The sequence below is a fragment of the Neolamprologus multifasciatus genome, chromosome 17 (assembly GCF_963576455.1).
Source record: "Neolamprologus multifasciatus chromosome 17, fNeoMul1.2, whole genome shotgun sequence".
Lineage (NCBI taxonomy): Eukaryota > Metazoa > Chordata > Actinopteri > Cichliformes > Cichlidae > Neolamprologus > Neolamprologus multifasciatus.
This window is the reverse complement of record NC_140455.1, coordinates 34,953,785-34,968,694: the sequence shown is the minus strand read 5'-3', so window position 1 is coordinate 34,968,694 and position 14,910 is coordinate 34,953,785. Positions and strand designations below refer to the sequence as shown.

Genomic DNA, 14,910 nt, shown 5'->3' with positions numbered 1-14,910 from the left:
ATTTTCACTGGTGTGTTTCCTACCTGTAATCATGTGATTTGCAGGAGCAGAGATGTAAAGCTGAATTTCAGGAGACATCTGGATTTGGAGCTTAATGTCAGAGGATGTCTTGACTTGAACATACATGGAGGACTGCCAGAAAACCTGGGCGTTATCTAAAGGGTAACAGGTAAGAGTGCTGGTAAATGTGTCAATGCATTACAAGCAGTGCTGGCTGTATGCAATCCGAACTAACGTACAACTGGAATCCCAAAAGGTTGATTCTGTTCATCTGGACGTAGGGTTTCCAGTGGGAGAAATGTTTCGTCACTTGAGGATGTACACATCCTGGACAGGCAGGGACGCTGGTTTGAGTGCGGAGTTAAGGAGGCCATTTACGTGAAAAGGGAAAGACCATCTCTGAATCGAGGAGGCGGCCTAAGGGTGCATCTTTCACCATCTTACAATGCTGTGATTGCAGCCACTCCCCAAATCTCCGTGAATGGTACTCATGGCCATTGATCAGTGGTCATGAGAATTTGAATATTAATGATCAAGGAACTGACCTCCCAGCCCATTGTTCCTTCATTGGTGCTAGTTTCAGTCTTTATGTAAATGTACTGTTTATAAGATTGGGGAAACCTGCAGTCTGAAGAAGTCACTTGGATGAGTGACGAAATGTTTCTCCCTCTGAAAATGCTACATCCAGATGAACAGAATCAAGATTTGGGGATTTATGTACTTGGATGATTGAGCATGCATCAAGACATACAAATGGAATCAACATTACAGTTTTCAGAAATGCAGCAACGTAGCACGCTACTGTTCAGTAGCACGCTATGTTCAATTTCAGTAACTACACAATAGCTACAATTATGTTGTTAGAAAACTAGAAAGCTCGAAAAATTACTGAGTAACAGAGTCACAACCATCTACAAAGATTCTAACTGGCTCATTAGCACACCTGTGCTACAATCAGCAGATCTGAGTTTGTGTGCTGGGTGAAGGAAAATGGTGATATTCAAACAGCGGTGGACAGAAACAAATGTGTTAAGCTGCTGCAGTAACACAACATCAGCTCTTTGAAATCATCTGTACAGAAAGCTAAGCAAGAACCCAGAATCAAGTAAAATAAAGCCGAGAGCATGCTGATGCCAGCCAATCACTGAACTTCAAAAGGTAACAAAGGCAACCAACTTCTTCTACTTACCAGACTTATAAAATTCAGTAATCTCTTGGTCTCCAAATGTAACCATGTTGTTTGTAAATGTATAAACTTCCTGCAAACAAGAAGGGTACATTCAGATAAGTTTCCTCCCCTTGTTTATCATTTAGATAGTTTTGAAGTCAATGTTCAAGACTGACTGGACCTGGAAGTGCTGGAGCACAACTTTTTTCAATGACGCATCCTTTTCAGAATACTGAATTATCACCATCCAGTTAAGGCCCTGCACAAAGTTATAAATACATTCAGCAGCAGTTAGTAGAAACAACAAAATGAGCACATATGTTCAGGCTACAAGACAGGTGAGGAGGTTAAATTACCTGTAATGCTGCATATGCACATTTACCCGGGACAGTGTATTGCTTGCCATCAAATGTTGTCACAAACTGCCCTTCAATTATACATTTCGTTGGACACAGGTTTTTGGAGCAACGCCACTTCCCACCCTCACATAAACTGAGGACAGATTTAAGATAGATAAAACAGATTGTTCTGTGAACCAAATGGATAGGCAGGATCCATCGAGTATGTCATAAAGATAAAACCTTTCTTTCTGGCCACTCACCATGACTGACACTTGGTGTTATGTATATGTCCAGTTGAATAGGTCCTCCCAGTGAACACACATGGGCAGCTGGTCAGATTTATGCAGTGGAATCCATCTGATTGATCATTAAGCACTTCTCCTAGACATATTTTCAGTTAAGTCTTAACCCATAGTGAAAAAACAACAACAACCCAAATATAAATGCATTATAACCCCAAATGTCTGTTGAAATCTGGCAGTGCTCACCCTTTGGGCAGACACAGGAGCTGGTAATATCCTGACTGGAAAATTGGGGGTTTGGTTTGGAGCAGCTAGGAACAAAGGCAATACCCTGTTCCTGATAAATGAGGTCTCCAGGACAAGCTGGATAAGCTTCATTCACCCATTAAAGAAAGGACAACAGCATTAAGTGACTAAAGTAATCAAATGATCTCTAAAGTCAAGTCCTTGTTAAAAGAAATAAAAATAGAAAACACACATTTTGACCGAAACTGAACATTTCTACACTGGAATTTATAATTAACATGTGGGTCCAGCAGGCTACTCTGTCTTTTAAACAAAGCTTGATGACATAAATGGCAGGAAGGATCTGTCAAGCTGACAGAGCACTAAAGCCAGGTTTAAACAAGTTAATGGAAGGATGCAGGTAGTTAGTGTGTCTGAGCTGGAGGCTAAGGTTAGCAGACACTGTGACACAATCATGCCAGTGACACAAAAACAAAGAACTAGCTACAGTGACAAGATAGATGTCAGTGAGGAAGTTTGTGATCATGTGAAACTTGCGTCTTTATTTGTGTCCAGCAGTGTTCGAGTCTTGACAACTTCCTGACTTAGAATGGGCGCACTGCGTTTACTCTTTTCCATATGTGTGAACCTAATCCATTCATTCGTTTTTTGTAGTTTCAAAAGAGGCATCAACAATAACTCATAAAACTGAAGTCATAGCCTTCTCTACCTTACTTGCTAGAAACCTGATACTTTTTACAAAACAATGCCACTACCTCACAGACACTTGGACAAGATAACACTGCATGTTGAGCTGAAATAACTCAAACACCCTGCTGTGGTGTCCACCTAGAAATTCCATGTTTCCGACGTTCATTGATATTGTGATTATTTTTATAAATACAATGTAGCTACCTCATAGGACCTCAACTTTTTTTCTTTTTTTCTTTTGATTGGTTATTGTTGTTCCTCTCATTGAGTACCTTTGCGGTTCTTCAATATGTCTGAAAAATACATTTGAGTAAGAATTGATCACTTACCACACTGGGTTAGAGATCTCCAGTTGGCCCACACAGTACTGTTTTTCCCGCAATGCAGAGCAATCTCTTTGAAGAAAGCACAGCCGATGTATTTGTTTTTCTCATAGTTATAAAGGTTCTTTTGACAGAGTTGGAAGTAATTAGGCCAACTTGACTGCAGACAATCCAAGGTGTATGAGAAGAATAGCTTGCATGTCTGAAAATATCATCAGAAGAACCATCTCATTTCAAACCAGATGCAAGATTCAAACTGTAGTATGGCATCTACAAGATTAAAATTAATAATGCAGAAACATAATATTGACGAATGTATTAACTTCCAAAAATGAAAAACACATTTGTAACTAAATAATTTCACTTTATCACTACTCAGTCACTACTTTATAAGTAGACAGCGAGAAAACAAAAACATGTAAACCACCAGAACCTACTGGATTAGGAACAAAGGCAGGATCTTGAATTTGGCATGTGCTGTCAGCTATCACACTCTCTGTAATCAGCTGCTGCTCATTACCTAATTAAAAAAATATACCCACAAACAACAACCCCCAACATAAAAAAACCCCCTTGACATCAAGAAACATTTACCAGTCAAACACGTTATATAATCATCAACAGTAATAAGAGCTATTTATGCATAGTTTGTAACCATCAAGACTTTTACTAGTAATAATTATTCAAGTGTACTATGTGAACTGTGAGGTAGCTATCGTACCCGTTACATTGTTTTTTCCACACAGTCCAGTCATGTCAGTGCTCAGCTCCTGCTCTAGCTCCACCTTAACAGCAAATGATGCAGAAGCTTCAGGAATTTTTCTTGACTAATTTATGAAAATGTAAGAATGCGCAGTATGTAAGAGCTCTCACCCAAAGTGTGTCTATTCCTCCAGGTACACTGTGCCAGGTTATAGACAGAGGGAGCAAGGAGCTCCTTAGTCTAGTGTAGATGCCATACTGGAAAATATGCTGATAGGTGTGGTCATATGGAAGTGAAACACTGTCAACAAACAGACATGCAGAGGCATCTGTTTAGAGGTTGTATATTCCCATATGGAAAAGATATATATCTGTCTTGTGTGAAACTTGTATAAAAGGATACAAGAGTGAAAACAGATATAAGATCCCTTGAAAAATTATATAAATGAAACTTGTATGTTTTGGATAGAGATGGCACGATACCACTTTTTTATGTCCGATACCGATATCATAAATTTGGATATCGGCCGATACCGATATGAATCCGATATAGTGTGTTTTTTAATCAATAAAACGTTTTTTTAATATCTTGCTGCATTTTGTACAAGTTCATACTCACGTTAAAAAACAACAACAACACTAAAGCTATTCTGTTATACCTGTATGTAAAAAATACACTGCGCCCAAAATATTTCATAGTTCAGCAACACTGATCAATCTAATAAACTTAAACCTGCTCCATCCTCCCTATTCTGGTATTTTAAAGAGTACTTAGCAGAAATGTTAAGCAACCTAACTAATAGGGTTGCAAACTCCCAGCAAAAAAAATAGGTAACCACGCTCCACCTCATGATGCTTAATTGATGTAATCAAATTTAATTTGATGCAGGGGGAAAATGCACAGAAATAAATTATTTTTCAAGAATAATTAAATAGATTCAACATCTTTCTTCAACAGAACTGCAGACTGCACAGATGGTATCTTCCCAAAGGAAAAAGTAGTATAGCTTACCAGGGTATATTAGTTACTATATACAGTAATTCAATTCAATTCAATTCAATTTCAATTCAATTTTATTTATATAGCGCCAAATCACAACAAATGTCGCCTCAAGGCGCTTCATAGATACAGAGAAAAGCCCAACAATCATATGACCCCCTATGAGCAAGCACTTTGGCGACAGTGGGAAGGAAAAACTCCCTTTTAACAGGAAGAAACCTCCGGCAGAACCAGGCTCAGGGAGGGGCGGCCATCTGCTGCGACCGGTTGGGGTGAGAGAAGGAAGACAGGATAAAGACATGCTGTGGAAGAGAGACAAAGATTAATAACAGATACGATTCAATACAGAGAGGTCTGTTAATACATAGTGAGTGAGAAAGGTGACTGGAAAGGAAAGACTCAATGCATCATGGGAATCCCCCGGCAGCCTACATCTATTGCAGCATAACTAAGGGAGGATTCAGGGTCACCTGGTCCAGCCCTAACTATATGCTTTAGCAAAAAGGAAGGTTTTAAGCCTAATCTTAAAAGTAGAGATAGTGTCTGTCTCCCGAATCCAAACTGGAAGCTGGTTCCACAGAAGAGGGGCCTGAAAACTGAAGGCTCTCCCTCCCATTCTACTTTTAAATACTCTAGGAACAACAAGTAGGCCTGCAGAGCGGGAGCGAAGTGCTCTAATAGGGTGATATGGTACTACAAGGTCATTAAGATAAGATGGGGCCTGATTATTTAAGACCTTGTATGTGAGGAGCAGGATTTTGAATTCAATTCTGGATTTAACAGGAAGCCAATGAAGGGAAGCCAAAACAGGAGAAATATGCTCTCTCCTTCTAGTCCCTGTCAGTACTCTTGCTGCAGCATTTTGGATTAACTGAAGGCTTTTCAGTGAGTTTTTTGGACATCCTGATAATAATGAATTGCAGTAGTCTAGCCTGGAAGTAATAAATGCATGAACTAGTTTTTCAGCGTCACTCTGAGACAGGATATTTCTAATTTTAGAGATGTTGCGCAAATGGAAGAACGCAGTCTTACATATTTGTTTAATATGTGCGTTGAAGGACATATCCTGGTCAAAAATGACTCCAAGGTTCCTCACAGTGTTACTGGAGGCCAAGGTAATGCCATCCAGAGTAAGAATCTGGTTAGATACCATATTTCTAAGCTTTTCAGCGCCGAGTACAATGACCTCAGTTTTATCTGAGTTAAGAAGCAGAAAGTTAGTGGCCATCCAAGTCTTTATGTCTTTAAGACATTCCTGCAGTTTAACTAATTGGTGTGTGTTATCTGGCTTCATGGACAGATAGAGCTGGGTGTCATCTGCATAGCAGTGAAAATGTATGCTATGTCTTCTAATGATGCTGCCTAGGGGAAGCATGTATAATGTAAACAGAATTGGTCCTAGCACCGAACCCTGTGGAACTCCATAATTAACCTCAGTGTGTGAAGAGGACTCTCCATTTACATGCACAAATTGGAGTCTATTAGATAGATATGATACAAACCACTGCAGTGCAATACCTGTAATACCTACAGCATGTTCTAATCGCTCTAATAGAATATTATTAGTAATTATTATAATTATTATTATTAGTAATGGGCTTCTATATATTTTACATCAGATTAAAACTTTGGGTGTAAGAGTCAGATAATTATTTATTAAAAGCTCGACATTTTAAATGAGAATAAGAAAGAAAAGTATGTCTTTGTGCGCCCCTTTTCCCTGTTCATGCCCTATCGGCCCCCCTGGCTAAACTTTGCTAGATCCGCCCCTGAAGTTACCAGCCGTCAGCTACGTAGAAAAAGATCCTGGTCTAGAAAGTAATATTAAATAAATTCTAACAACAGCTTATCAAGCTTAAACGTGCTGCTGTTGTTCAGCCGCTGGTTTCCTCTTTCTGGTGCAAAGTGGACCAAAAACAAAGAAGAGAGACGGACTCGCGACAGAAAAGCCGATCAGCTGATCATTAAGCAGTTTCACGATTGAAGTAGCAGCAGGAGAGAGAGAGAGAGAGAGAGAGAGAGGCAGTTGCTCCATATATCGGTTGTTAAGCTTAATGCAGGAACACTTTACAAACATTGAGAGATGAACTTACACACTTGCTTTACTTCTCTCTGGGAAAACTTCCTCGGAGATGAAATGCTGGTTTGGTAGCGAGGCTACAAATACACAGCCGCTCTATCACGTGAGGCATACTGCTGCGACATGCTACGCTTATGAGCCGAGTTACGCTGTGTAGCAAGTTTTGTGAGGTGCTTTTTTGATATTTAATGGATCAGATTACATTTTTTATTTCTCGCCGATATCCGATCCAGTAATTTGGGTCAGTATCGGACCGATACCGATACGTAATATCCGATCGATCCATCTCTAGTTTTGGATACTTACTAAAACAATATATGAAAGTAATGAGAAAGTGGCCACTTTCATGAGTAAATCATATAAGCCTTATATGATTCACTATATGAAGCAAGCCAAATCTGATGCAAGTTTTTTCTATTTCTTTTCCATATGGGTTACAGTCACTGAAACACCTGCCAGAGGTGGTGGTTTAAAAGTAAAAATCAATCGCATTTCATTATCAAAAATCTTACTTTCCAATCCAATCCAAAACCTCCACTAAAATAGGAAAATCCCTTTACAGGGCTTGACAATATAGAGCATTAAAGAACAAATGGCAACTAGATTAAGATCTCTGGAAAATTTTAGCTGAAGAGCTGAAGAGTGATAATAATAATAATAATAATAATAATAATAATAATAATAATAATAATGATAATGTTAAATGACTTTTATAATAATATAGGAACCCATTTAGAAAGTAAGAGCATTTCTGCTAGATTACATGGTCACATGTAAAATGTAAACTAGATCATTATTAAATTCATTAAAACCAACTTTTTCTTTTGTTTTCCTGTTTTTTCACCTGTTGTTTTCCTAAACAGCATGGACTACCACGATTATTTAAATAATCAAAATTGCAACGATGGGCACAGCTATATACGTTTTTGAGCAATTCAACATCAATCTTTAATGAATGTGGAGGAGGCCATTTATCATTAATTTATTAAGCTTACATCATTAAATTGCAATCTAAATGCATATCTGTTTGCAGGCTGCAGGTATTAGCGATTCATTCCCATGTTCTCTGTTCCTGCATTAACTGATGAAACTCAATAGTCTGGCAGGTCTGCCAAGTTTTGCCATGTGTTAATTAAATTTTCTACTTCAGTCATTTTTACTTACACCTTCTATGTAGATTTTATGGTTTGTATGAACATGTTAACATGTTTTTACATATGTTTTATTTAACCCTTTCATACATGAACTATGACAACCTCAATCTGGATTTTTTTTATTGCGTATTTTTATTCATCTTTAGGCATGAAAAAAATATTTTTGAACTTCATTTTTTTTCTTTTACACGTCCACCTACGCAGACAACCACTTAGGTAGACAACTGATGGTATGGGGTGACACATCATTGTCCAATGTAGTGGTTTATGTGCAAGTATACCATCAACACTGACAAAAATACAAGAAAAGCCTTTGAATAGCTGTCCCCTGTACTGACCACTATGCGTGACAGAGCTTTATGAATAAAGTCGGCTTGGCTTATTGTCTATATATTCTAGTTTTTCTATCACAGCAGGCAAACCTCAAGTTAGCCAATAAAGAATGCCCACTACTCTCCTCCAATATAAATATGTGGAACTGTAAATAGGTCAATGGAAAGCCCAAGTCTTACTAGTAGAAGAACTGGGAAGTACTCCCCTCATGTTATTAAAACCTAACACAAAAGACAAGGACTGAAAACAGTGACAATGACTAAACATAAAAGTAAGTCTCCAGTTGTTCAAAAGGTTTAGAGAAGCTATTCTATCAGCTGCCAGGGTTGAGTTACCCACAGAAAGTGATCCATGCATAAATGGACTGCCCCAAATACTAAATCCCAGTTACTAAAAGTAATGCGATACACTAAGTAGCCTACATAGCCAAATGTAAGAACCCACACGAGCACAAAGTAGAAGTTCTTACTGCCCAGCAGAGCACCTATGGCTGGAATTGTCAGCATAAGTGATCCAGATTCCCTAAGACCAAAATTTTGAATTTGACTTTTATGGCATTACGTAGAGAGAATTCAAGCTTTTGTAGACTTTATAGTTATTGTATTATCTCTTTATAGGAGTGCAAAAACAATATTTCTTGGTGTGACCATCACGTGTCAAAGGGCTGCAGCAACGGACCTCGTGTTAATGAAGCACACCCAAACGCAGATGCTCAAGGGAGGTAATGGGTTTAACACACATGCAAAACAAAGGGCAAAAGACCAAGAACTAAACTAAAACCAAGACTGGGAAAAACTCAACTAAGACCAAAGCACATGACTGTAGGAAAAATAGGGAGACGAGCAGATGACCTTACAATGGACAATGACACAATAAATGCACACAAGAGTAATTAGGGAGAGTCGAAACACATGGGCACACAGCTGAAACCAATAGACCTAATGACACAGAGGAAGCAAAACTAAACCTGCTGCACACAGGACACAATACTGTCAACAGGAAACACTGAAACACAGACTAATTCACACAACTTGACACGGGAGCCAGACTTGGGAGACAACGGGAGTAGACATAGATGAGAAAGCGGAAACAGTCAAGAAAAACAATACACAAGAGGGAGACATTAAGGGAGAGAGAGGGAGACATGTCAGGCTGCAAAGGACACACATGAAAGCACATTACAGGCAGGGGAAACACAAGGAGGGGAACATGTAAACAGGAAAGAGAGACGAGACACAACAACACGACACGACATGACAGACTCAAACAAGAAACAGGGAATGACACAGGGACAAGAAAATACAGGCTGTGACTATAATTAACTTGGCAGAAAAAACATGACTAAACTAAATGATAGAAAACTAAAATATTACAAAGAAACCAGAAAAATATCATAAACTCAAACTGCTGAGTCAAATGACCCAGAACCACGACAATATGATATTCTGCTGTGAATACGGTAACCATTGTATTTGAATTAAAGGTAGAATTTACAGTAAAATACAATCTGCTTTGTTCATTTTATGCTTCTTAAATTGTTTACATGTTGATGAGACAGATTTAAAGGATTTCAATACTATAATATGTCATTTTCGGTAATCTAGGAAACAAATAGTTGCCTATTTAAACTTTATGTTATGACATAAAAGTGACTCTGGTCGTAATTGTAGCACAGCTGACTCAGATGCTGTGATAATATAAGGCATAAGATACTATTTGGCTTTCTTTACGGCTGTGTTTTCTTTTAATGGACGAGCATCTGGGTGTATTTGGATCCATACCTTTTCTTCTCCACCAGGATGATTCCATTCTGAAGAACAGTGCTGACTTTGTTGACGATGATCTCCACTTGGACCAGCAGCCCGCTGTTCCCTCGTTGTATGGTGATGTCACATTCCACCCGGTTGTGGGTGAAGCGTGTGAGAGTGAAGGGGCAATCAGACCGCACATAAAAACCTGACCCAATGAAAGGCTCGAGGACACCGCTGCCGAATGTCCTGCAAGTGTCTGAATACAACAAAAGTCTGAGCCAAACAACTTTTACTGTATTCAATAATAGAATAGAATCAAACAATTTATTATGGTAGGTTTAAGATTAAACTGTTATCAGTTTAATCAAACCCATTTAATTATTATTTCAGAATTTAGTGACAAAATGACTCTTTACTACTCTTTCAATCTGCCTACATTTCCAAAAGTCAATATTCTATAGTTTAGTAAACATTTATATTCAGTAAAAATACTATTATAATTAATAATGCACATGATTAAGGCATTTAAATTCTAAATAAAAATTAAGTGGAATGCTAAGTACTCACATTTTTGAATTTCACTTGTCACAGTTCCTCCCTTCCCAAAAACTAGGATGAAAATACAATGTTATTTGTAATATAGTCACAGAAAATACATTTTTTAATTTTGTTTCTTATTGCATCTTTTGCTGTTTATAAATTGTTTAACATTTGTTTTGTTTGTTATATTTTAATACCTAGAATAAAGAAGAGATATTCACATATTTTAATATCTGCTCTACTAATATCTACTTTGCACTTTTGTGATTGTTTTTCTCTTTATAATGTTTAAAATGTATACAAATGTAAATAAAAATGATGAATTAAAGGTTGTATGATACCTGAGGCTAGTAACAAGCAGAAAGCTGGTGTCCATTGCTGCAAAGTCATGCCGCCTGATGCTCCCATGCTGCAGTTGCAACCAGGAGGAAGTGCACTGACAGCTCACTACATGCCTTATATATGCAATGACAATACACGGCACAAAAAAATTACCATGTGGACATACCGCATGCACACACCGGTTCCCACACAGTTTCCATCACTTCAGGGCATATTGCGTTGACCTACACTGATTCCTTGGAGACCCAGCTTTAACCTTTAGACCAATCTGAAAGCGTGTCTTTGAAAAAATGTAATTACCTTTTGAGGATTAAATGAACTGCTAATCCACTTCTTCTTAGAACAGTAAACAGATATGCCCTGCACTATGCCTCTAACCAGGTCAAAAAAAAAATCATCTGATGACCGCCATATCTGCAGATGTCCCCTCTATCATGTTTTCTGATTGTGGTCTTCCTTATGGCAGAGTAGAGTAAGGAGCAAATTTCTCTTCTTCTTACTGGTTGCATAGCTGAAATCACACAACAGCATGTATGATATGGGTCAATCCACATGAAGAGAAAGAAAGAGCTGATTTTTGTGTACATTAATTTTTAGCCAATAAATTACATTCACGCCAATTTTAGCTACACACCTTAAAAGTACATAGTCTTAACAATCTTGACTTGTTTTTCCTTATGTGTCAAAATAATTTTCTAATATCTATTTTTCACACCGGCACTTCCAATTTCTGCTCTGATAATGACAAGTTCTCATTCTGTCAGTTGTATGTATGATTTTTCTGTTTCTGTTCTCAAACTCTGAACAGCAGTCTCGTTATCTGCTAATCGTGTATAATGAGGACAAAATAATTATCTAATACAGTCAGTAAAATAATAAAATCCTGACTTTCACAGACCAATTTGTTCGCTGGGTCATATCAACTAAACTTTAATTTGTGAAACATAACCCATGATGGAAACAGTAGCACCTTACCTCCAATCACCTTCTGTCACTGTAACTTTATATAACCTGGACTATATCCCTGGCTGGGTCAAGAAAACAGCTCCCATATTATTCTCTCTCTCTTCTCTATTCTCTTTTTCCTTTGATGACTCTCTGAAGGCAGAACAAAGAAATATACTCAGGAGCACACCCATCATACACACACACACAGGCATAGACACAAACAGAACACACACTTTCTGTACTTTTTTACTAAATTAAAGTTAGCTAGATTGAAAGAGTTACTTTTTAAAAACAAAAATATATGCTTTTCTGTTGTATATTTCTCAGGAGTGACTGCTGTCATCCTCATTCTGCACTTATCTCCTGTATACATTCATCTTCACAATTTTCAAGTCAAGTTAATCTCATCTTTTCTTAACAAAAAAATCTTTCACATTCTCATTTGACTTTTTAAAACATATTTTTATGTTTATGTCTTTGTGATCGCAAATGTGGGAGTAATAGTGGAATGCATCTTGAGGTAAACACTGTATATGCGTTCAGTGATGACGATGCTAAACTTTGAGTATAAAATGCTTCCCTCCTCAATAAATAAATCAAATTTATTTATATAGCACTTTTTCAAAATAAAAATCACAAACTGCTTCACAAATACTTCAGTTTTAAGTGTCAGTGGAGCCTGTACAATGTAAACATAGTGGAAGAGAATTTGACAACTTTAGTGCTACTGCCTGAAAAGCCTGATTCCCACGTGATTTGAACAAAGTGTATGTAGCTAGCTACCAGCAACGGCCAGTGTTGAGAAGGTTACTTTAAAAATGTATTCCATTACAGAATACATGCCCCAAAATGTATTCTGTAACGTATTCCGTTACGTTACTCAATGAGAGTAACGTATTCTGAATACTTTGGATTACTTAATATATTATCATGCATTTTACAACTACATGAATGTACTATTGCTGTGGTTTATTACTGTTACTGAAGGTCCGCGGCTCCGAACCGTAGTAAAGGGACCTCTGGCTAATACATCGGGTTCGTGTAGGCTCGTAGCCGAAAACTAGCTTTACTTTGTTGTCTGGGTCAACTTTGCTAGCGAGAGACAGAGAGAGGCGTTGAAAGGCTGCTCCAACGGAACTTATTGTTTTTGGAGGAAAACACGAACACAGCGTACAGTAGAGTCTTAATAGCTTACTTACAACTGGGCTCGTCAGGCACTCTTCTTGGCTGCAGTGGTTATTATTATATTTACATGCTTTCTGCTCCGTGACAGCGTACTTTTCCTTTTTCTCCCTCCCTCGCTCACAGACACATAACGTGTATGGCAGTCCATTCTCCCTGCAGCACGGACTACACTGCCTATGATGCTACATTCTTTAGAGCTATACCTGTAGCATTCTGCCTATTAGCTTAGCACAACAACAACAAAAAGGCCTCTCTCACCCAGGAAACACGCAGAGAGAGAGAGCGTCACCCTGTAACCATGGCAACCGTAACGCTGCCACCTGGAACAACAGAACGTAGCTGTCAAACAAACCCAAACAATCCTGACCCGCCACAATATGAAACAGGGAAGTACCGCCGTGTAATCCATTTATTTCAACAAAGTAACTGTATTCTAAATACCACCTTTTTAAACGGTAACTGTAACGGAATACAGTTACTCATATTTTGTATTTTAAATACGTAACGGAGGTACATGTATTCCGTTACTCCCCAACACTGGCAATGGCTGATCAGATGACGTAAGAGCTCAGGAAGAGGAATGAGATTTCAGCAGGCCAGAGACTACAGATGAGCTTGACCATTAGCGCCCTAAAATCTAAAGCAAAGTTTAGGAAAGTCTATAGGACATTCTAAAATTTTCAAACAAATTCTAAAGTTTACCAGCAACCAGTGATGAAATAATGTATCCTCTTTTTAAAGAAAAGAAAGGGGGTGGGGGGTTGTGCACTTGGTGCTTATCCTTTGGTTTTCCATTTTGGGAGCAGGCCCAGTGAGATTAAAGAAGTAAGAGGAATACGTTGGACGTGTTTATAGAGTGAGTGCTCATGAAGCAGTTTAGGAAGACTTTTTATTATAAGAGATAAAACAGAAACATTGCAGGTACCAGGTTGGTTCACGTGTTTGGTGATGAGTTCGTCCTCTTCTCAGTACATCTAAATGTCCAATTTTCACATGTTCTGTGAGAATCTGGACAAAGTCAGGGAGTTCATGACTGGGCTCAGAGTCGCTGCTCATTTTGTGTAACCTGCTTAGCTAACACTAAGTATTTGTTTTTAAAGGATCCAGAGGTCAGAGCTTCCTGATGGATTTCCAGACAAAGATAGATCACCTTCACAAGAAAACAGATACTGTTGCAGCATTTAAATCCATAATGGCATCAGTGGCCATGTGTAGCGCCTCTTTTATTGTTTTCAATCTGTTTGGTTTCAAGAGAAATAAATCAATTCAGAGTTTTACGTTCAACACATTTCCCATGACAACTGATACTTGTATGATTTGTAATTTTTGGGATTTGTAATCTTTTTGTATTTCCACCATGTTGTCAAAATTTTTATTCATTCTTAAACTTTGTTATGAAGGAGAGAGAGCTTGTGGCTACATTTTGATGCCTATTTCAGGTTGATGAGAATGCTTTGTCAGATTGGACTCCAGACTCCAGGTAGACTCTTGGGGCGACCGTGGTTCAGGGGGTTGGGAAGCGTATCTGTAACCGGAAGGTCGCCGGTTCGATCCCTGGGCTCTCTGTCCTGGGCAAGACACTTTACCCTACCGCTTACTGGTGATGGCCAGAGGGGCCGATGGCGCGATATGGCAGCCTCGCTTCTGTCAGTCTGCAGCTGTGGCTACAACCGTAGCTTGCCTCCACCAGTGTGTGAATGCGAGAGTGAATGAATAGTGGCATTGTAAAGCGCTTTGGGTGCCTTGAAAAGCGCTATATAAATCCAATCCATTATTATTACCAAGTTTACTTTGAACACCAATAAAGTTGATCTTGGCCTGGGCCCAGTTTGCCCTTTAACTTCACATTTATTTAATTTTTTCCT

At 38.4% G+C, this 14,910-nt stretch overlaps 1 protein-coding gene across 1 annotated transcript in view; it reads right to left on the bottom strand.

The window, feature by feature from the left end:
• Positions 1–14,793, bottom strand: part of LOC146499750 (uncharacterized) — a 38,072-nt gene extending 23,279 nt beyond the window's left edge. Inside the window, exons 1-14 of the mRNA XM_085137965.1 lie at positions 11,888–14,793; positions 10,912–11,423; positions 10,598–10,639; positions 10,061–10,286; positions 3,884–4,013; positions 3,732–3,795; positions 3,448–3,530; positions 3,017–3,212; positions 1,998–2,123; positions 1,770–1,890; positions 1,525–1,660; positions 1,350–1,427; positions 1,190–1,259; positions 24–155 (exon numbers count right to left, since the gene is read on the bottom strand). Coding sequence (XP_084994091.1) covers positions 24–155; positions 1,190–1,259; positions 1,350–1,427; positions 1,525–1,660; positions 1,770–1,890; positions 1,998–2,123; positions 3,017–3,212; positions 3,448–3,530; positions 3,732–3,795; positions 3,884–4,013; positions 10,061–10,286; positions 10,598–10,639; positions 10,912–10,978 — 1,471 coding nt within the window. The 5' untranslated portion in view covers positions 10,979–11,423; positions 11,888–14,793. The remainder of the gene's footprint in view (positions 1–23; positions 156–1,189; positions 1,260–1,349; positions 1,428–1,524; positions 1,661–1,769; positions 1,891–1,997; positions 2,124–3,016; positions 3,213–3,447; positions 3,531–3,731; positions 3,796–3,883; positions 4,014–10,060; positions 10,287–10,597; positions 10,640–10,911; positions 11,424–11,887) is intronic.
• Positions 14,794–14,910: the final 117 nt, after the last annotated feature.